This window comes from Sceloporus occidentalis, unplaced genomic scaffold (genome assembly GCF_023333645.1).
Source record: "Sceloporus occidentalis isolate IW3139 unplaced genomic scaffold, rSceOcc1.0.p SCAF_281, whole genome shotgun sequence".
Lineage (NCBI taxonomy): Eukaryota > Metazoa > Chordata > Lepidosauria > Squamata > Phrynosomatidae > Sceloporus > Sceloporus occidentalis.
Window position 1 is genome coordinate 18633 of NW_028317261.1, and position 21084 is coordinate 39716.

At 41.9% G+C, this 21084-nt stretch overlaps 1 protein-coding gene across 1 annotated transcript in view; it reads left to right on the forward strand.

Moving 5' to 3' along the window:
* The first annotated feature begins 242 nt into the window (after positions 1-242).
* The window catches only part of LOC149275541 (uncharacterized), a 37654-nt gene continuing 16812 nt past the window's right edge, over positions 243-21084 (forward strand). Inside the window, exons 1-3 of the mRNA XM_089504605.1 lie at positions 243-260; positions 1682-1802; positions 5257-5842. Coding sequence (XP_089360731.1) covers positions 243-260; positions 1682-1802; positions 5257-5842 — 725 coding nt within the window. The remainder of the gene's footprint in view (positions 261-1681; positions 1803-5256; positions 5843-21084) is intronic.

Here is a 21084-nt window from a genome sequence, read left to right on the forward strand (position 1 = left end):
GGGAGGAGGGCTGGATCCCATGGAAGGGGGGCAACCAGAGAAGAGAGAGCTCCTTTTCTGCCCTGCCTGACTGGGGGCCTCCCTGGGGGATGGACGGCAACTGGTTTGGCCACTGGGAGAATGAGGGGCCATCAGGCCAGACAGCCTGACCCAGGAGAACTCTCTATGCTCCAGTGTTGCTCCAGGTGGAATAGGCTACAACTGACTAAGGTATTACCATGGAGTTGTGGAAGCCATAACGCATGACCATTCCTTGCCTGGTGAGAGTGTTTGGTGCAAGGTATTGGAGATGCATCCAGCTGTGTTTCTGTAGCCAGAAGCAAAACGAAGACATTTTCCTCTGAGGGCCACTGGGGATCTCTGCAGGTTTCAGCAGATGATAAACTCATTGCACATCTAGCTATGGGGACATAACCAGGGCCTTTTCCAATTTCCCATCCCCTGATCCCCAGCTAATCTAACAAGGTATGGAGTAACTTGTGTAGGGGAGCTGCTGTGAGTCTATGCTAGGTCCAAGGGGCTTTGTTTGGTGCAGAGGGAGGAAGGGATGCCCACCTCTCAATTGGCCCAAAGGAGGCATATGTCACCTGCGTATGTCACCAGCAGGATGCTTGAACTCCATCTTTGTGGCTTTGAATGCTACAAGGTTTCTTTCCAAACGAAGCCTAACCCTGGTCTCTTTTCTCAGGAACTTCATCTTGGCCCCCTTGTACACTGCTTTGCGGTATCTTTTGCTGGAAGTGACCAAAGCGCAGGCCCACCAGGAACCCCCTGCCTACCTGATGGCTGACACAGAGGCCAAGCGGAGGGAGTTGAGCTCCAAGAAGAAGAGGCTGCCGAGGTGCAACAACTCTTTGGTAAATTGCCATCTTGACTATTAGTTTCATCTGGGTCACTGCTGGGCTGGCTCATGAAAGCAAGTGGAGAACAACTGTCCAAGTTTGCCAGAGGGAGTCCTGCTTAATGTCACCTCATTTTTTCAAGGGCTTTGAAAATGACCCATTTCTCTCTCCTGCTCCCACTTTCCCTCTTCTTCTCAGTTCACTTCAGTTGCTGCAAAATGTGTTCCAAGTTCAAAAGACGTGTCCAGCGCATCAACTCAAAAGAGGGAGAGGGGAGGAGAGAAAGGGGCAGGGCCTTGCCCTTGCCAGGAGTCAGAAGCAAAAGCAAACTGCTGTGCCCTTCCTCACTTGTGCGATCTTCATCATTAACAACTCTGGCCATCTTGAACTCCTTCTGCTGTTGCTTGTCCACATGTGTCTTGCTTTGCCCATCTGTGAAATGCTGAGGGATGTGGAAGAATTTCTCTGAACCTAAATTGGGGATAGGCCCAGTGGCCCTCAAGCCCAGAGTACTCCCTAGAACTGCTTTTGAAATTAGGAGAGATATGGCTAAATTCACTATAATTCCTTGGTGACTAAATATACTTTACATGTTGGGGTAAGCAGTATCCCAATCAATCAATAATATCTCAGAAATGGTCTAAATTTATTGTTTATTATATTGTAAGGATTCGAGACAAACTGGATCTCAAAGGCTATAGCTTTTTGCTTTCTTGCAGAATTTAAAGTTTATTTCCTGGACTAATTTCTGAAGTGTTGAAATAATATTTGCGATGCACCATGTGCTTTCCTCCCCTTTTGCTTAGTTACTCTCTGGATAAGGCTATTTTCTATTGCAGGTGACCTTTGCGGATGTAGCAGTATATTTCACCGAGGAGGAATGGAAACTGTTGACAAAGAAGCAGAAACTTACATACAGTTCTGTGATGATGGAGAATTATGAGAATGTGGCCTTTGTGGGTAAGGAACCTGAATCCATTGCCCTTACAGTGAAGACCGAGGGCCCTTTCATCATTCACTGTTAGAGTGCTTTGGTTCCACTTTAGAATTATAGAATTAAAGCAACTTCCAGACAGTAAGGGCTGTTTGATATTGGAACACATTCTTTCCTCGAAGTGTAGTGGAGTCTCCCTCCTTGGAGGTCTTTAAACAGAGATTGAATCGCCATCTTTCGGCGATGCTTTGATTGAGAGTTCCTGCAGGGCAGTCAGTTGGACTGGATGACCCTTGTGGTCTCTTCCAACTCTAAGATTTTATGATTCTATGATCAGTTATGAGTAATATTTATGAAGGGAAGAAAGGGGAACAAAAAATCTGCTTTTTCTCTAATGTTTCTTTTCCATCCTGAGCTTGCTTAGCTCCATGATTGATTCAAGAGGCCCTTTGTTACCGAAAATGCTGGAGTCTGGGGAGGACACCCACAAGTGCTATGCTTTTAGAGGAATTTGGTACTTAGCTCAATAGAACGAGATAGTTTTACTGGGGCAACAGTGACCTCTGGATCCAGCCCAGCTATAGCAGGTCCTGAATCAAACAGTATGTCAGAGGCATTTGAAATAGGTTTTTGTGTTTCATTTAGGGGGAAAGGAAAATACACAGACACACATACTATATATATAAGTGTTCAAGATCTAGGTAACAAAGGTGGGAGTGGTAAATAGATGTTAAAGGTATCTATTACCTATCCAGAGCTTTATCCCAATTGTTGAGGATTTGGAATGGGGAGAGGTCAGTAGTTCCTGCGACAATTGGGGTTGGTGAGTGCATTGAGGTGCTTAGCCAAGAAAACAAACAGAGTGTCTGTCTGTAACTGGACTGACACTGAAGAACAGCAAGTTGGGCCTGACATTTATACTGAAATTGGTGCTTGGGCAGAAACTGAGGGTTCGGGAAGGTTTATATCTCTTTAGAATATTTCCTGGGTGGGGAAAGAATGGCGTGAACACGAATTGAATGCAGTGGGTGTTTGATGCACATACCTCAGACAAAAGGGATTACCACACCGCCTCTCAGGTCCTTGTTGGCTCTGAATTTCGATTGCATTCACAATCCAATGTACACTACAATCTGAGGGTGACGCTCCCAGATGCAGCTCAACAATAACATGGCAGAGTATGGAAGCAAATATCTAGATATAGGTATTGGCAATACACTGACCACTTTCCACACTTAAAAATAAGTCACAGACACAGTAGATTTCATTCAGCTCCTTGGAGGTTCTTTATCTTGAGTTGCAAAATAATTCAAATGAATAAATGAATAATTTATTATGGCACATGGCCAGCTTAAAAAAACAAACAAAGTAAAAACAAGTATCACAAAGCACCACAATACGTAAACTGCATCCTAGCAATAAGGATAAACATCAATTCATAAAATGAAATCCTAAACCTTGCAGGTAAAAATTGTCCCAAATAACTTTGAGAAATATAGACTTAAAACAGTAGACTGATTCTATGTCATAATTATTTCAAGAGACCGCAAGAGCCATCCAGTCCAATCCCCTGCCATGCAGGAAATCCAAATCAAAGTATCCCCGACAGATGGCCATCCAGCCTCTGCTTAAAGACCTCCAAGGAGGGAGATTCCACTACACTCTGAGGAAAGAGTGTATTCCACTGTCGGACAGCCCTTACTGTCAGGAAGTTCTTCCTAATGGTGATGTGGAATCTCTTTTGCTGTAGCTTGCATCCATCGTTCCGGGTCCTAAGCTCTGGAGCAGCAGAAAACAAGCTTGCTCCCTCCTCAACATGACATCCCTTCAAATATTTAAACAGGGCCATCATATCACAACCTTCTCTTTAGGCTAAACATCCCCAGCTTCCTAATTCATTCCTCGTAGGGCATGGCTTCCTTTACCATTTTAGTTGCTCTCCTTTGGACATGCTCCAGTTTCTCCACATCCTTTTTAAACTGTGGTGCCCAGAACTGGACACAATATTCCAAGTGGGTCCTGACCAAAGCAGAATAGAGTGGCACTGTTACTTCCCTTGATCTAGACACTATACTTTTCTTGATGCAGCCTAAAATTGCATTGGCCTTTTCAGCTGCTGCGTCGCACTGTTGACTCATTTTCAAGTTGTGGTCTACTTGGACTCCTAGATCTCTTTAACTCATAGTTTCATTCAGCCAGGTGTCGCCCATCCTATATCTGTGCATTTCATTTTTCCGCCCTAAGTGCAGTATCTTACATTTCTCCGTGTTGAATTTCATTTTATTAGCTTTGGCCCAGCTTTCTAGTCCATTCAGGTCATCTTGAATTTTGATCCTTCCCTCTGGAGTATTAGCTACTCCTCCTAATTTGATGCCATCTGCAAATTTGATAAGTATGCTCCCATTCTGTCATCCAAGTCATTGATAAAGATGTTGAATAGCACTGGGCCCAGGACAGAACCCCACTGTACACCCCACTAGTCACTTCTCTCCAGGATGAAAAGGAGCCATTTTTGAGCACCCTTTGGGTTCGGCCGGTCAACCAATTACAAATCCATGTGACAGTTGCCTTGTCAAGCCCACATTTCACAAGCTTCTTTGCAAGAATATCATGGGGAACTTTGTCAAAGGCCTTACTGAAATCAAGATATACTATATCCACAGCATTCCCTTCATCTAACAAGCTGTTAATTTTATTAAAAAAAGAGATCAGGTTTGTCTGGCATGACTTCTTTCTCTGAAACCCATGTTGACTTTTTGTGGTTATGGCATTGCTTTCTAGATATTCAGACTCTCTGTTTAATGATCTGCTCTAGAATCTTTCCTGGTATTGATGTCAGACTAACTGGATGATATTTCATGGTTGTTTCTGCATCAGTTTCAAAAAATTTCTGTGACAAATAATCACAGCTGCACAGTATCTGGCAACTTCAACAGTTACCTGCTCCTAATAATGCAAATATTTGCAAGCTCTCCTCTCCAACTTCCATCAACTTCACCATCTCTTGTTCACACCAGTCCAATCCACACCGATTCGCATGTGAGCTGTATACTGTATTGGCTGTGAGTCATCTCCTGGAGCCAAACAGCATGAAGTGACCTCTGCAGTTGGTTTGCATCATGCCTTGGGCTCCGACTCTGTACTTTATGGCAGTCTCACAGGATATGATGCCACCTGTCAATCAAAGTATTTTTGCACATTTTTAATGGAACATTTTTTCACCAGTCCTCTGACTATCTGCTTCCACTGATTCCCTCAAGGCAGTCCCCATCCAGTCTCTTCTTTGCTAGCTGCTATAAGTAAGGATACAATCGTTCCATGGATTTAGGGTATCTGCAACAGGATCATGCTCGGGTCACTCACACCAACTATATTAATTTACTGTCAAATAGGGAAGGGTAAATGGGGGCTAAATCTGGGGGTAACACCCTCCTCTCTTAACTCTGATTTTCACTTATCTGTCATTGTCCTTCTTTACAGAAAAACTTGTGAGTCAAGAGAGAGTCCACACAGCAGAGAAGCCATTCAAATGCCAGCATTGTGGGAAATGTTTTTCTTTGAAGTCAGTCCTAATGACACATCAGAGAGTCCACACAGGAGAGAAGCCATTCAAATGCCAGCGTTGTGGGAAAGGTTTTTCTCAGAAGTCAGTCCTAATGACACATCAGAGAGTCCACACAGGAGAGAAGCCATACAAATGCCAGCGTTGTGGGAAATGTTTTTCTTGGAAGTCACACCTTTTGGAACATCACAGGATCCACACAGGAGAGAAGCCATACAAATGCCAGCATTGTGGGAAATGTTTTTATTTGAAGTCAATCCTAGTGACACATCAGAGAGTCCACACAGGAGAGAAGCCATACAAATGCCAGCATTGTGGGAAATGTTATTCTCAGAGGTCAAACCTAGTGAGACACAAGAGCATCCACACAGGAGAGAAGCCATACAAATGCCAGCACTGTGGGAAATGTTTTTCTTGGAAGTCAAATCTAGTAACACATCAGAGAGTCCACACAGGAGAGAAGCCATACAAATGCCGGCATTGTGGGAAATGTTTTTCTTCGAAGTCAGACCTAGTGATACATCAGAGAGGCCACACAGGAGAGAAGCCATACAAATGCCATTATTGTGGGAAATGTTTTTCTAGGAAGTCACACCTAGTGAGACATCAGAGAGTCCACACAGGAGAGAAGCCATACAAATGCCAGCATTGTGGGAAAGGTTTTTCTCGGAAGTCAATCCTAGTGGCACATCAGAGAGTCCACACAGGAGAGAAGCAACACAAATCCCAGTAGTGAATTAGCATTATTTTTCTCAATAATGAATACAAAAAATATATTTTCAATCCAGTGGTACTAAGAAAAGGCCCTTGTGATTTTGTTTGTAAGCTTTGTGTGTCGATATGTCTGTTTGTGTTCTAAAGTTGTATTTTGTTATTTTAAGGTTTTAATTGCTAATAGTATAGATAATTACTTTGGGATGTAAATTTGGCTGGAGATTGTGGGTCGTGGTATAGGTTAGTTAGTTCGGGGGCTGGGATTTGTTATAGATGTGTAGAATAGTTATGGGAATGATAAACTTTTGCAATGTGTGGGATGTTGGCTGAAGAAAGTTGGGGGCAGGTATTGACATAAAGGGCTAGTTTGTGGGAATGGCAATGGTGGCCTTATTATCTGTGGGGCAGAGACTGTGGGAATTGGAGGTGGGGGCTACGTTTTGAAGAGGGTGGTGTTTTAGGTTTTGACGTTTTAATGTATTGTTTGGATTGGAGTGGGCAGTTCTGGCTTAAACACTGGATTTCTATGTGTTCTCAATAAAGTTCTTTGCTGTTTCAACACACTGGACTCTTGAATGCACAGAAGTTCTGAATCTGCCCAAAACTGACCCTTTCTTCTCTCCTCAGTCCTCAGCTCCATTCCCAGCCATAAGAAAAGCAGAGGCAAACACACACAGTCACACACACACATACAGGATACACAGAGAGAGCCTTCCTTTCCTGCCTTTCCCTCCTGAGTCCAGCTCTGCACCTTGGGCTCCATTGTGGTTTCCTCAAAGGAAGGTAGGAAGGGGAGGCCGCTGAACCCCCAGAGCATACCTTCCTTTCCCGCAAAGGCTCCCAGCGGAATAAGCAGCAGCAGCATCTAGGCCCTGGCAATCCCTGCGCATGCTGAGAAGTGGCATCGAGGGGGATGTTGCGGTCTGCCAGGACTAAAAGCCTAGGCGAATCCAGCAGCAGCTCAAAGACCAGTTGTGTCAGATCCACTAGGGAGTCTATTAAGGAACAGGGCGGACAGTAAACCCACAGAATCCCCAGACTTTCCCTAGTCTTTAAGCTGAGGTACGTACATTCGATGTGGTCCATCATACGGATAGGTATCCTGGGCAAAGCAAGATTGTCTTTATGGACCAAAGGCACTCCCCTTACCTGCTCACTGAGGGAGAACCCGGCTGGTAAGGCCTGATCCCAGGTGGCTGAGCTCTCATCACCCAGCCAGGTCTCCGTGAAACAAGACAGGTTAGCCTCTTGGTCCAGTAGGATATCATGGACTATGTGTGTTTTATTTTTGACTGACCTGGCATTACACAAGAGCAGGGAAAGGTTCTGTGGTTGGTTTGGTATGCTCTCCAGCCCTTTTGGGATAGCAGGGTGAATGGAAGGGGAGAGAGATATCCTAATTGCAGCCCATCTTGCAACACAAAAGGCAGTACTTTGGAAAAGGAATAGCTTTTATTGAAGAAGAAGATACATGTAATAGAAGTCACTTTTTTGTCAGGAATTAACGAAGATATAAACATATCCCTTTTACAACCATATGAATCCACCCCATTCCATTTACCAATCAAGCTAATTAATTGGATATCCCTTTCCCGCACAGTGTTCTCCCGCCCTTTTCTGCGCAGTGTCCTCCCATCCGGGATTCTGGCAGCTTTCCTAAAAGCAATTAAGCTCTCATGTGCCTTTTCTCAACCACTGCACCTGTGGCCTTGGACCACAGAACTCAGCCACACAACAGTTTAATTAATATTATGGCTTAACTATATATATAGTTAATATATATATCCCCATCAATCCCAATCTAGTATGATACCATGTGAAAAGATAATAAGCATAAACCTGTAACAACATAATGCAATATAAAATACCAATAACTCTCTAGGTTCCCCCTCCTTTTACAGAGACAGTCTTTTAAACGCAAGCCTCTGTTAGAAGGATGATTCCCATACATTCCAATCCTAGCAAAGAAGCACATTCTTTAGCCATGATCTCCCTACCTCTTTCTAGCATCTTCTATTAAAGCACATATTAAAACATATTATTTTAACCCACCATAAATCCCATCTATCTTAACTCTAATCTAAACCTAAACCTATAACCTTTATGGCATGAATCCCAAATGAATAAATGCATGAATAAAGGTATTCGTGACATATTGTGATTTCAGGCTGGTGCTCCTTACCTGAATGAGACTGGCCCATTGCAACCTGAGGCTGATGCTTCTTGCCTGAAACATTGAGACTGGCCCATTGTGACTTCAGTCTGATGCTCCTTGGATGAAGGACTGAGACAGTACTATTGTGACTTCAGGGTGGTGTTATTTACCTGAAGGATTGGGACTGGCCCATTATGTGTCAGAAACAGTGTATAAGGGTTCTGTCATAAAGAGTAAAATATTAGGGTTTGGTTATTAAAGTAGGAGTTATAGTTGTAGTTCATAGTAGGTAGTGTAGAGTGATGTGTTGTAGAAAGCATGTAGTGGGAAATGTTAGGAAGACAGAGTGGCTTTTACATGGCCTCAGAGGGAGCGATCAGGGAGACCCAGCAACATCAGGGACTGCCTGAAGGACGAGACTTCTCCCTCCTTTAATTGTCACCTTGCATCTGTATTGTATTCAATTTTTACTGTACACCGCTATGATCATTGCGGAATAGCGGTCTATAAATAAAACCTATTATTATTATTAAGGAGGGCATTTGGAGAGGGGCTGGGGTTACAGCTGGAGGCTGGTTGACAAGGAGGAATCAAGCTGGCTTCGGAACAATGCTCTTCAAGGTGAGGCTGTCTGGGAGAAGGGAAGGGAAGTATACACAACCTTGGCTTGGGGAGGGGTTGAACAAGGTCCTTTGGACTTCAGACTTTGCAAAAACATGTTAATGGATGTTTCTGCCTGGATTCATCAATAAAGCTGCTCTTGTTTCAAATGGGTTTTATTTTTTGAGCACAGGACTAACTCTAGATCTCGCAGTTTGCAAAGTCTCACAGTTTTAACTCCAATGGAGACCCAGGAACAAGAAGAGTTCTTGGGGAACCCGGTGGTTCTGGAGATCCCGGTGGTGGAGGAGCATGTGCCTTCTTCAGAGGAACTAGGGCCAAGCCCAAGATTGGGAAACGTCATGTAGCTCACACCATCCAGGCCACCACTGGAGGATTTGGGTTTCCGGCCCCAGACTGGGGAAAGGAAGGCCGCCGGGGGGCAGTTATAGCCTGGGACCTGGCAGTGGGGGAGTCCCTTGATACCTGCCCCAGCAAAGAAGAACCCCAGGTAGAAGTTTATTGACTAGAGTAAGACAGAAAGGAAATAAAGGACTGTATGAAGGGGATGGTGTCCAAGTTAAAGATGTGAGACAAATGTGTGAAGTCTGACTTAAACCTAAAACTGAAGAACCAAAGAACCAAGGAATGGTGTTTTAAGACAAGCTAAAGAACTAAACAAGATGGTTCTGCCCAGAGCATTGATGTGAAGGAGGGATTTGGCATCTGAGACGAGGAAAGGCTGAGGAATTTGGAAGCTGAAGCTGGGTGCTGTTTTGGTGTGTCGAACTATGACCTGGAAGGTGCTTTTTCTCCTGAGTCGCAATAAAGAGGAACTGACAGGACAATGGACTGATTTGAACAGAACAGCCTGCCTTTGAACAGCGTGGACTGTTTGAACAGCTGTCTCCTCCCAAAAAGAAGAAGTTGAGTAATGGGCTGCAATATTGCAAGACTTCAACAGCCAAAAGCCAGAGAGAAGAAAAGTATAAGGATCCTTGGCTTTCACCCTAATTTTGTTGGCACCAACTATGCGGCAACGATGTCATCCCCAGCCTTTGAGAACAACTGATCAATGTCTGGCGGAAGGAAAGTGTGTGTGAGTATTGTATGGATGTGTGAGTGAGTGAAAGAGCTCTTAATGATCAATGTTTGTATTATGTTTTGTGATTTAATAAATTTTGCATGTAAAGTGTTTAAACCCAAATTTGGTGTCTCACTATCTGTGTTAGCCCTGCTCTGAACAAGTCCACAGAAAGAGAAATTTTCATTACACGCCCTCAGGTTAAACAGGTTGCCCTTACAAACTTGGGCATAACAAAGATGTGGAGGAGGAAGATGTCAGAGATGAACTGAGGGCAGCTGATGGTCCTTGCCTGAAGCATTGAGACTGTCCCATTGTGACTTCAGTCTGATGCTCTTTGCCTGAAGCTTTGAGATTGTCCCATTGCGGTTTCCAAATCCTTCACCATTTTAGTCGCCCTCCTTTGGACTGGACACAATATTCCAGGTGGGGCCTGACCAGACCAGAATAGAGTGGCACTATTACTTCCCTTGATCTAGACACTATACCTCTATTGATGCAGCCTTTAATCGCATTGGCCTTTTTAGCTGCTGCATCACACTGTTGAGTCATGTTCAACTTGTGTCTACTTGATTCTTATATCCCTTTCACATGTAGTTTCATTCATCCAGGTGTCCCCCATCCTATATCTGTGCATTTCATTTTTCCGCCCTTAATGCAGTACCTTACATTTCTCCCTGCTGAATTTCATTTTGTTAGCTTTGGACCAGCTTTCTAGTCTATTCAGGTCATTTTGAATTTTGATCCTGTCCTCTGGAGTATTAGCTACTCATCTTAATTTGGTGTCATCTGCAAATTTGATAAGTATGGCCCCAATTCTGACCTCCAAGTCATTGATAAAGATGTTGAATAGCACTGGGCCCCGGACAGAGCGCCACTGGACACCCCACTGGTCATTTCTCTCCAGGATGAAAAGGAGTCATTCTTGAGCACCCTTTGGGTTCGGCCGGTCAATCAGTTACAAATCCATGTAACAGTTACCTTGTCTAACTTGTTTCATGTTTTTGTTTTATATTCTTTTTTTTTAATTTTATTTTTATTTGGTTTTTCTTTTCTTTACATCCTTATTTTCAGTAAGCATCAATAAAAGATCATACATATCGTCTATACCTTCCCTTATCCCATTCCCTTCCCTCCCTTTCCCCCCTTAAACCCCCCACCCTCTTACCCTTCCCCTCCTTCCCCTCCCCCTGTACACATCCTAGTACATTCCAGCCTATATAGTCCTTTATAGATTACATATTACTCTTTCAATTTTCCTTTACAATCATCATCCTTCCTTTACATATATCTATATACAAGTCATTTCTTTCGCTTTTTACCTCTTTACATTCCTAATCTTCCTTTTCTTTTCTTATTTCTCTCCTTTATTTTCCTTTTACTAACTTTCTTTTCTTCTTTCCACATAACGTATTACTATGTTCCATTCATCTTTATCCTTATCCTCTTCCTCTTTCTCTCCTTTTAGCCTTTTAGACAATCTGTCTGAATCTCTCATATCTAACAATTTATTCGTCCATTCTTTTAATGTAGGGGTCTGTGTAGATCTCCATTTTTGAGCGTATAACAACCTTGCTGCTGTCACCTTGTATAACACAATTTTCCAATATGTTCTTTCAGTCTCTCTTCCTATCACACCTGTCATATTTAACAAAAATAACTCCAGGTTTTTTGGGAAATTCCTTTCCAACATTTCTTTCATTGCTTCATATATTTCCCCCAAAACTGCTTTGCTTTGTTACAGACCCACCACATGTGGTAAAACATTCCTTCTGTTTTTCCACACTTCCAACACATTTTGTTTACCTTTTTGTACATTTTGGATAGCTTAACCGGTGTCAAATACCAAAAATAAAACATTTTAAAGAAATTTTCTTTCAGGTGCTGTGCCATGGTGAACTTAAAGGTTTTCCTCCATGACAATTCCCAGTTTTCTAAGAATATATTTTGTTGTATTATTTGACTCCACTTTGTCATGTTTTCTTTAATCACTTCCTGTTCCAAATCTCTTTTTAGTAGTTCCCTATAATATTTTGTTATCTTTTTCTTTTTCTGTTTTTCTAATATTATTATGTCCAATTCATTGTTTTTTTCCCTATTCCTTCTTGCTTCATGTCTTTCTTAAATCTTTCTTCTAATTGTTTATATGCAAACCATTCTATTTCTATATTTTCTTGTTCTAATTTTTCTCTAGATTTAAGTTTTAATACCGCTTTTTCCCCTTCTTCCACAATATGCTCATATGTTATCCATTTTTCTTGTACTTTTCTAAATTGTTTTATATTCTGTTTAATTTGGTTAATTGCTATTAGTGAATTTCCAAGAGTGGCCACCAGATGGCGCTCCAGGATAGAAGTTGGTGAGAAGCCCAAGGAGGCTGCAGTGCCCTGAGGATCCACAAGAGGGCGATGTTGTATTAGGAATGTTCTTTTTTTAAATACATTTTTATTAAATTAAAAAACATATATACATTCATGCATATTCACTGCATACAAAGTCAAACCTAAAACATTCTTAGTTACTTACTTAACATTGACATTCTTACCTACCAACTTACAATTACACACACTTAGAAAATTAGTTCTATAATTCTTTCTTCTTCTTTCTCCGCTCTCCTCGCATCCAAATCTAATTTCTGAGACATCCCAATCATTCTTCTGCCTATCATTCTGACATTCACACGACTTCCATTTCCTCCTTCTGCTGTTTGTACAAATAATAACAAATAGTGACTTTCTTTCCTTTATAATCCTGTTGTAACTACACTTGATTTCATAATATTAAAAAAAACAACAACAACAGGTAAAGCTAATGAGGTCATCCAAACTTAATCTGTTCTTATTGCGGCTTCACAGATTAAACACTTTCTCTCAGCAATCTTTTACACTCTACAATGTTTCTACTAATTATTACATTCCCTTCGATATAATATATTTACTACCTTCTCCTTAAAAGCTAATTTACACAATGTTCCATCCCATCATTAATTGTCATTAAATGTCCAGATCTTCTTTAGATACGCCGTTACAGGCGCCCAAGTATCATCTACTGAGTTTGTCGTTTTCCCTCTTAAAATTTGAGTAAGCTTATCCATCTCTATTGCTTCATAGAGGTTACTTAACCAATCTTCTTTGTCAGGAATCTCCTCATTCTTCCATTTCTGTGCCAGCAAGATCCTAGCTGTGGTAACTGCATAAAACAGAGTTTTACCACAAGTTTTTCCAGGGTTTCATCAACCACATTTAGTAGATACATTTCAGGTTTCCTCTGCAATGGTGTTCCTAATATTTCCGATAATGTATCATTGACGATATCCCAATATTTCCCCACCTTCATACAGGACCACCAAGAATGGAAGAAAGTGCCAGGATCCCTTTTACGCTTCCAACATAAATTACAACTTTTAAAATACATTTTTGAGATTTTTTCTGGTATTCAGATACCAGTGGTAATAAAGTTTGTAACAGTTTTCTCTGATTGGCTGAGATACTGTCTGCTTTTTAACATTCTGCCATACTTTTTCCCAGTTTACTAAATCTAGATTGTGTCCGATGTTTTGTGCCCATTTTACGATCACTTCTTTAATGGTTTCAGTCTCCATACTTTCTCTCAGTAAGATGTTATAAAGCTTCCCAATCAATCCTTTTTTCCCTGCGATAATAATCTTAAATATTTCAAGTCCTTCGTTTTTCCCCACAAAGCCCATACTCTTTTTATCCCATTGAAATCTCTCAAAAATCTGCCTGTAGGGGAACCAGCCAATCCTAAATCCTTCCAACTCTAACTCTTCTCGGGTTTTTAACTTCACTCCTCCAGCGTGAGATTTTAATAATATCTTATATGTGAGCCAATTTTCATTCTGGATGGTGTCCCTCCTCTGTAACGATTCCCTGGGAGAAACCCAGTCGGGCAGTTTTTGAACCCAGCGCTTTTTATATCTTTTCCAGACATCCAGTAGAGACCTTCTAATACAGTGATTATTAACATCGGGGTTAACTTTCTCTTTATCATATATAAGGTAAGCGTGCCATCCGAATTGGAGGCTCGCCCCCTCAATCACCAAAAGGTTGGCATTCTCCAATGTAATCCACTCCCTCAACCATGACAAACAACATGAATCGTAATATAATTCTAAATTTGGTATCGCTAATCCACTTCTTAGTTTAGTGTCCTGTAAAATTTTTAGTCTAGATCTAGGTTTTTTCCCTTGCCAAATAAAAGATGAAATTTCTTTATGCCAATTTTTAAATGTTTTTTTCCTTTATCAAGATTGGAATCATTTGAAAATAAAATATCAACCTTGGTAATATTGAGAGTTTTATTGCCTCCATCCTGCCAAAAAATGATAACTTGGTTCTACTCCATCTTCTCATATCTTTCTTAATTGTTTCCCATATTATCTTGTAATTTTTATCAAGTTTATGTTGCTATTGGTCAAATTTATTCCCAGGTATTTAGCTGTTTTTTGAATCTGTATGCCCGTCTGGGGATATGTCTGTTTAAGTTTTAAAGTTATATTTTGTTAAGTTTTGGTTTTAATTGCTATTAGTATATTTCTTTTCTTTAGTTTATAAATTTGGCTGGGGATTATGGGTTGTGGAATAGATTAGCTAGATAGAGGGGTGGGATTTGTTGCAGCTGGCTAGAATAGTTAAGGGAATGATAGCTTTTGGAATTTGTGGGATGTTGGATGAAGAAAGTTGGTAGTCGGTATTAACATAAAGAGGGCTAGTTTCTGGGCATGGCAAAGGGGGCTTTTTTACCTATAAGGCATAGTCTGTGGGAATTGGAGGTGGGGGCTAGGTTTGTAAGAGGTTGGAGTTTTTGGTTTTAGGGATTTAATGTATTCTTTGGCTTGGGGAGGGCAGCTCTGGTTTAAAAGCTGAATTTCTCACTATGTGTTCTTAATAAAGTTCTTTGCTGTTTCAACACACTGGATGGACAGAAGTTGTGAATTTGCACAAAATAGACACTTTCTTCTCTCCTTAGTTCTCAGCTCCGTTCCCAGCCATAAGAACAGAGGCAAACACACAGACACACACACACACACTCACACTCAGAGAAACAGAGCTATATGTACAAAGCAGAGCCTTCCCAGCCTTTCTCCGCTGGTTGGGCTCCATTCTGGAAGGAAGGAAAGAAGGACAGAAGGAAGGAAGGAAGGAAGGAAGGAAAGAAGGGCGTACTCCTTCCCTTCTTCCAAAGGCTGAGAGTGGAATAAGCAGCAGCAGCAAGGGCCTTGCGATCCCTGCGCATACTCAGGAGGGGCCTTTGGTTGCTAATGCGCATGCAGAGTTTCAGCCTCTGAAGCCACTGCTGCCCTCACAGCCTGCTCTGAGGGAGGGAAGTGGAGGAGAGCCCTTGTTCGTTTGAAGGATTGGCTGGAGGGTCTTCTGGGGGAGGTGTTGGGGTGTTGTAAGAAGGAATGAAACCCCGATCTCCCCCAAAAGAAAGGCAGGGGACCTGCCATTCCGCCTCTCCCTCTTTCCTTCCCTGCCTCCTCCTTTGGTGGGTCCTTGGGGCCCAGGTACTTGGGAGGTTATTATGAGAAAAGAGGGCAGGGGGCACCCTTGGAGAGAGGCATGGCAATGGAGGGGAGGGGGATCTGAAGGTAAAAAGGGGTTTGAGGAGCCCCCTTCCTCCTGGAAAATGAGGCAGAGGAGAGACCCTCCCTTCCGATGCCTCATTTGGGGGAGATTTTTGTGCCAAATAAAGAACATCACACAGCATAGGCTTCAATAGCATTAGAAACAACATTATTTGGCAGGGAGTTTTCTCTGGGGAGAGGGGGCTCTGTCTGGGGGGAGAGAAGATCCCAAATATAGGCCAAAGCCAAGAGGAGGGAGATGGACAGACCCCAAAGCCCCTTCTGGGGAGACAGACACCCTCCTAGCATGAATTTCCTAAATTGCCGCCAACAAGCTGGCTACTCCTTTTACTGACCTACGAAAGGATGGAAGGCTGAGTGGACCTTGGGGCCTTGCCTGGGATCGAACTCACAACCGTGGCTGCAGCACTGACATTTAACCACTGCGCCACCAGTGCCCCAGGTTCTCCACGATCCTCTAGTCTAGACAATTCAACATCCCCCTTACTTTCTTCTCTGCATGGCTAATGTAGTATTTCATTGTTGTATGACCTTTAAGCCAAATAACCAGAGTACAATATTGCTGCAAACTTCACTTAATTCCAAAATATAACACAGTTGGAATATTCTGAAGAAGCTGAATAAGGAAATCAGATTATATTGTACTGTTTACAGACTCCAGTCTGTCATTTTCACATCATATACATGTTGTTAACTGCCCTTGAACTGGTCCCGAGGCCCCTGGCTCATGCTGACCCTGTGGATGAGACATCTCCAACACCCCTGTCCTTCATTGCTCTGCTTAGGTCCTGCAGATTCAGGTCCGATTATTGACTCTACCCATTGGGCATGCGGTTTTCTCTACCTTCTATTTTTCCTAACATCATTGTCCTTCCTAATGAGTCATGCCTTCTTGTGATGTGTCCAAAGTACGACAGCCTCGATTTAGTCATCTTGGCTTCCAGAGAGAGTTCTGTCTTGATCTGCTTTAGAACCCATTTGTTTGGCTTTTTGGCTGTCCATGGGATCCTTTGCACTTTTCCCCACCATCGCATCTCGATTGAGTTGATTTTCTTCCTGTTGGCTTTCTTAACTGTCCAGTTCTCACATGTGTATAAAATGATGAGGAATCCCATGACTTGGATGGTTCTAGTTTTAGTGCTCAGTTGTTTCTCTTTAGGATCTCGTCTAGTTCTTTCATCGCTGCCCTCCCCATTCCTAGTCTTCCTCTGATTTCTTGACTGCAGTCTCCATTCTGATCAATGCTTGATCCAAGGTACAAGAACTCTTTAACTATTGTGATTTCCTCACAGTCTAAGTTGAATTCATGCAGCTTCTCCATGGTTGTTATTTTTCTTTTCTTTATGTTCAGCATTAATCCTTCCTTTACACTTTCACATCAGCCCTTTTCACATCATATACAAACAATCACTCGGAAATATAAGCAAAGGCCTGACTTTCAGTGTCACACCACTGATCACAACACACAGTGGTTTCATGGGCACATCATACATGTCATCACACACCTCATCCCTTTGCTGTTTTGCTTCTTTGTGTGTGAGGATCTGTTTCTCTCACAATTTTTCTTCCTCGCTGGTTTTTTTCTTTCTATCCCCACGGCTTTTCTCTCTATTAATCTCCCACTTCACTTTCTCTCTTTCTCTCTCTTCTCTCCCTCCATATTTTCCTTTTGTATGAGAAAAAAAAAACTACATTCCGGACACTCTAAGACTTATCCCTCCCTCAGACACACACAAGTCATTAAGTGCATGTCTGCATCCATTTGAAAAAATGGCCAATATACCCACTGCCCCCCCCCCCCCCAAACGTGGGAGATTTCAGGCGTCTGTAATGAGAAGTAACATCCTGGATAATGACATCAAACATTATAACTTTTGTAGATCAGAGAGTGAGCTAGTTTACACAGAATTCAACCCCATTACATGAACGAACCACATTTTCTTTCTTTAATATGTTTATTGCACTTACATTCCTGCTTTTCTCCCAAAATGGGATACAAGGTGGCTTACAATAATTTTTAAAATAGTCAACTAAAACATTAATTTACAAAAGCTATAAAGAAATTAAGTGGCAGCATTGAAAACATGACTAAAACACTAAAAACAAAAACGTATTTATATATATATATATATATATATATATATATATATACAGTATATGTCTACAGAGAGAGAGCATACCATGTCACACATTGCATCTCCATAATTAAAATTCCAAAGCCTGCCCAAATAGAAATGCCTCCATCTCCCAGAAGAAAGACAGGAGGGAAGGAGCCAACCGGACTTTCTGTGGAGCCAAGTCCTATCTATTGGGATCAGCCACGGATAAGGCTCTCTCCTGAATCCTTACTAACCCTGTCTGTGAGGATGGTGGGACTGTGAGGAAGCCCTCCCTTTAGATGTCAATGCACACCTTGGTTTATATAAAGAGATACGACCTTTCCAATATGAAAAACAAAAGCTTTATGCTCACACACGCAGTTTCCCATCTCCACTCCTGCTTTTTCATACCTTGGAAGAAGAGATGGGTCATTCCTTCTATGGACTTAAACAGATCTCTGTGACATCCAAACATGAACAGTGGGATTTCCCTAAACGCAACTTGAGGAAAACCAACCAAATATGAACTAAGGTATCAGATCTTGGTTTGTTTTAACTAGAGTTTACCCATAAAAAGCAACGCTGTGGCTTCTCCAAAGGATTCTTTAAAATTGAGTAGATGGAGCTAATTAGTTTGAGTCTTAATACTATCATGGGGAGGCGGGAAGCCTCAGATCTGACCTAAATGCATTGCTGATCACTTCTGATGGTCTTCAATAAAGTTATTTTGTTCATTCAATTAAAAAAGAATTGGAAGCAAATGCTTTCAAGCCCCTTCTCCAGCGAGCAAAAAGAGGAGGGCAGAGTATGAGAGCTCAAGGCTCATATAGTATTCATGTCACAAAAAAACATGGTTTCCCATTAAAATAATCCCAGGGCAGCATGTACATTAGATAGCGCTTTAAGTCCCAAATGCTGAAAAACATACTCAGTCGCACACAGAAGATATAAGGAAAACTGTCGCATGGAGCAGGTCAGTGTCACCAAGTGAGGAAGAAGAAGAAGGAAAAGTGTTTTATATACTGCCTCATATGGAGATCTCTGGTCAGCTATATCAGTAACAGACTTCCCTCGGGTGATATTCTCCTGGCATTTTGGACTACAAATCCCTATCAGTTCCTAAAGTGGAATGATATACACAAGTTACTGTTCAAAATATCTAGAAGATTGGGGAAAGCTCTGACTGACTTTTCAGGGACAGGAATATATCTTTCTTAGCTTCCTTACTGCATAAGATCCTACACAAAAACTGAACACAGAACTTCCTACATGCAAAGCATGAACGCTGTCAGTGCATTATAGCACCTTTCTTGCAATATGGTAAAAACAAATACCAGGACCTATACAGGAGAGACATGATTTGGAGGTGAAGAAGGGACACCCCTTTTTCAGCATGAGATTAACCCACATGGACAGTAAGAAAATGCTTAAACAAAGAGGTTACAGGGTTTTTTTTTAAATAGGGTACTGAAGATGTCACAAGCTTTAGAGGGAAATCCTTTGTGACCACTGATGACAAGGGCAATGTCCAGCAGATGACTGACACACGAACAGCCACATCCCACCAAATGCTTTAAAAGGAAGCACCAGGGGATGGGGTGGAAAATCACTCTGTCTACCATTTATGACTATTCTGCGAACACAGTCATTCATTCGCTGTCACCTACTGACCACAATTCTCTGCATGGAATAGAATTGGTGAAAATACAAAACACAGTACAACAGGGCTTCAACAAAACAGTGATGAAAAACAGCAAAGAGAAAGCCAGCAGCAGGGAATAAACCTATGGCCAACTTCTGGCAGAGTTGTGCCAGAGATTCCTAGAGAGAACATATCAATCGAAACCTCAAATAATCAAATCCACAAAAGTCAAAGCCACAAATGTGGAGGGCCAACTGTACTCCATAAAGCTAAAAAGCAGCTTCATATTTTATTGTGCTAGAAAAGAAAAAAGTGTAGAAGGACTATGTATCTTGCAGGTATTAAATTGGCATAGAATTTGGGGGAGAAGACGAATTTCAATGAATTACATACAAATAGGTATGTCTGTGAGCGTGTGTGTGCACCATCTTCAAGTCGCCTGTCAATGTATGGTGACCCCATGAATGTCATGCGTCTTCACAGGCAAGGAAAGATTCAGCCATGGTTTTGCTAACTCCTTCCTCTGAAATAGAGCCTACAGCACCTGACCTTGGTTGGCAGTCTCCCACTCCATTACTATCCAGGGCTGACTCTGCTTAGCTTCTAAGATCAAATGGGCATTGGTGCCTTTAGAGTTTTTAGGCCAAATACACCTACACTACAAGCGAATTCCCATAACTCTTGTGCAGCTGCTGTGTCTTCCCACATACAGACATATCTTGGAAATCCTTGAGTGAAAGGGCAATGGATGGCATTAAGGAGAGCATCACTTTCATCAGACCCAACATGGACCCCTAAGCCTCTTCCTCATGGACTGAAGATAGACAAAATACAATGGAAAATGGCCATAATATAACCATAGTTCAGCATGTTTCCATTTCATTAACTTCAAAAGGAATCATTAATGATGCATTTGGGGCCTATAATTCTATGTGTAATAATCTTGGAGAAGGAAAATAAACCATAGGTTTGGACCACAGATGTGTCCCAAAGGAATCAATAGGATCCTTAACTGGATCCTACAAAATAAATCTCTCTTACAGTGCAACCTTTTTCATTTCCTAGCAGCCACTCAGGCATCTTACAAATTCAACATGTTTAATTTAAAAACATATATCACCTATAATAGTATTATAATAGCTATTGCCTCCATCTTTTTTTCATTCTGATCTCAATCCACAATCATTTAATTGTGTGTCTGTGTGTGTACACATATGTCTATATGCATATGTGTGTGTGTGTGTATGTGTGCGCATATGATCTTACAATACTGTACTCCAAGCATCTGAGAAAGGCTGTATCTGCACTGCAGAAATAATCCAGTTTGGCACCACTTTGACTACCATGGCTCAATGCTATGGAATCCTGGGAACTGTAGTTTGTTGTGGCACCAGAGCTCTCTGACAGAGAAAGCTAACACAAAACTCACAAAACTATAATTCCCAGAATCTCATAGCATTTAGCCAGGGCAGTTAAAGTGGTGTCAGATGAGATGACTTCTGCCGTGCGGATGCAGCTGAAATGAATCACAACCCACAGAAGCTGATGCTGAAATAAAACCCTTAAGTCTTTACTTGCTTTGTTGTTATTAGCTACATTCGACTCAACCCCGACTCACAGCAACACTTTGGATGAGCCACCTCCAAAGCCCTCTATCCTCCATTGCTCTGCTCAGGTTCCCTTGATTCAGCCCCGTAACCTCCCGAATTATGTCTAGCCATTTGGCATGCGGCCTTCCTCTCTTTCTACTCCCTTCTACCTTTCCTAGCATTACTTTCCTGTTTAATTATTCATGCCTCCTCATGATGTGGCCAAAATACAACAGACTCAGTTTAGTCATTTTG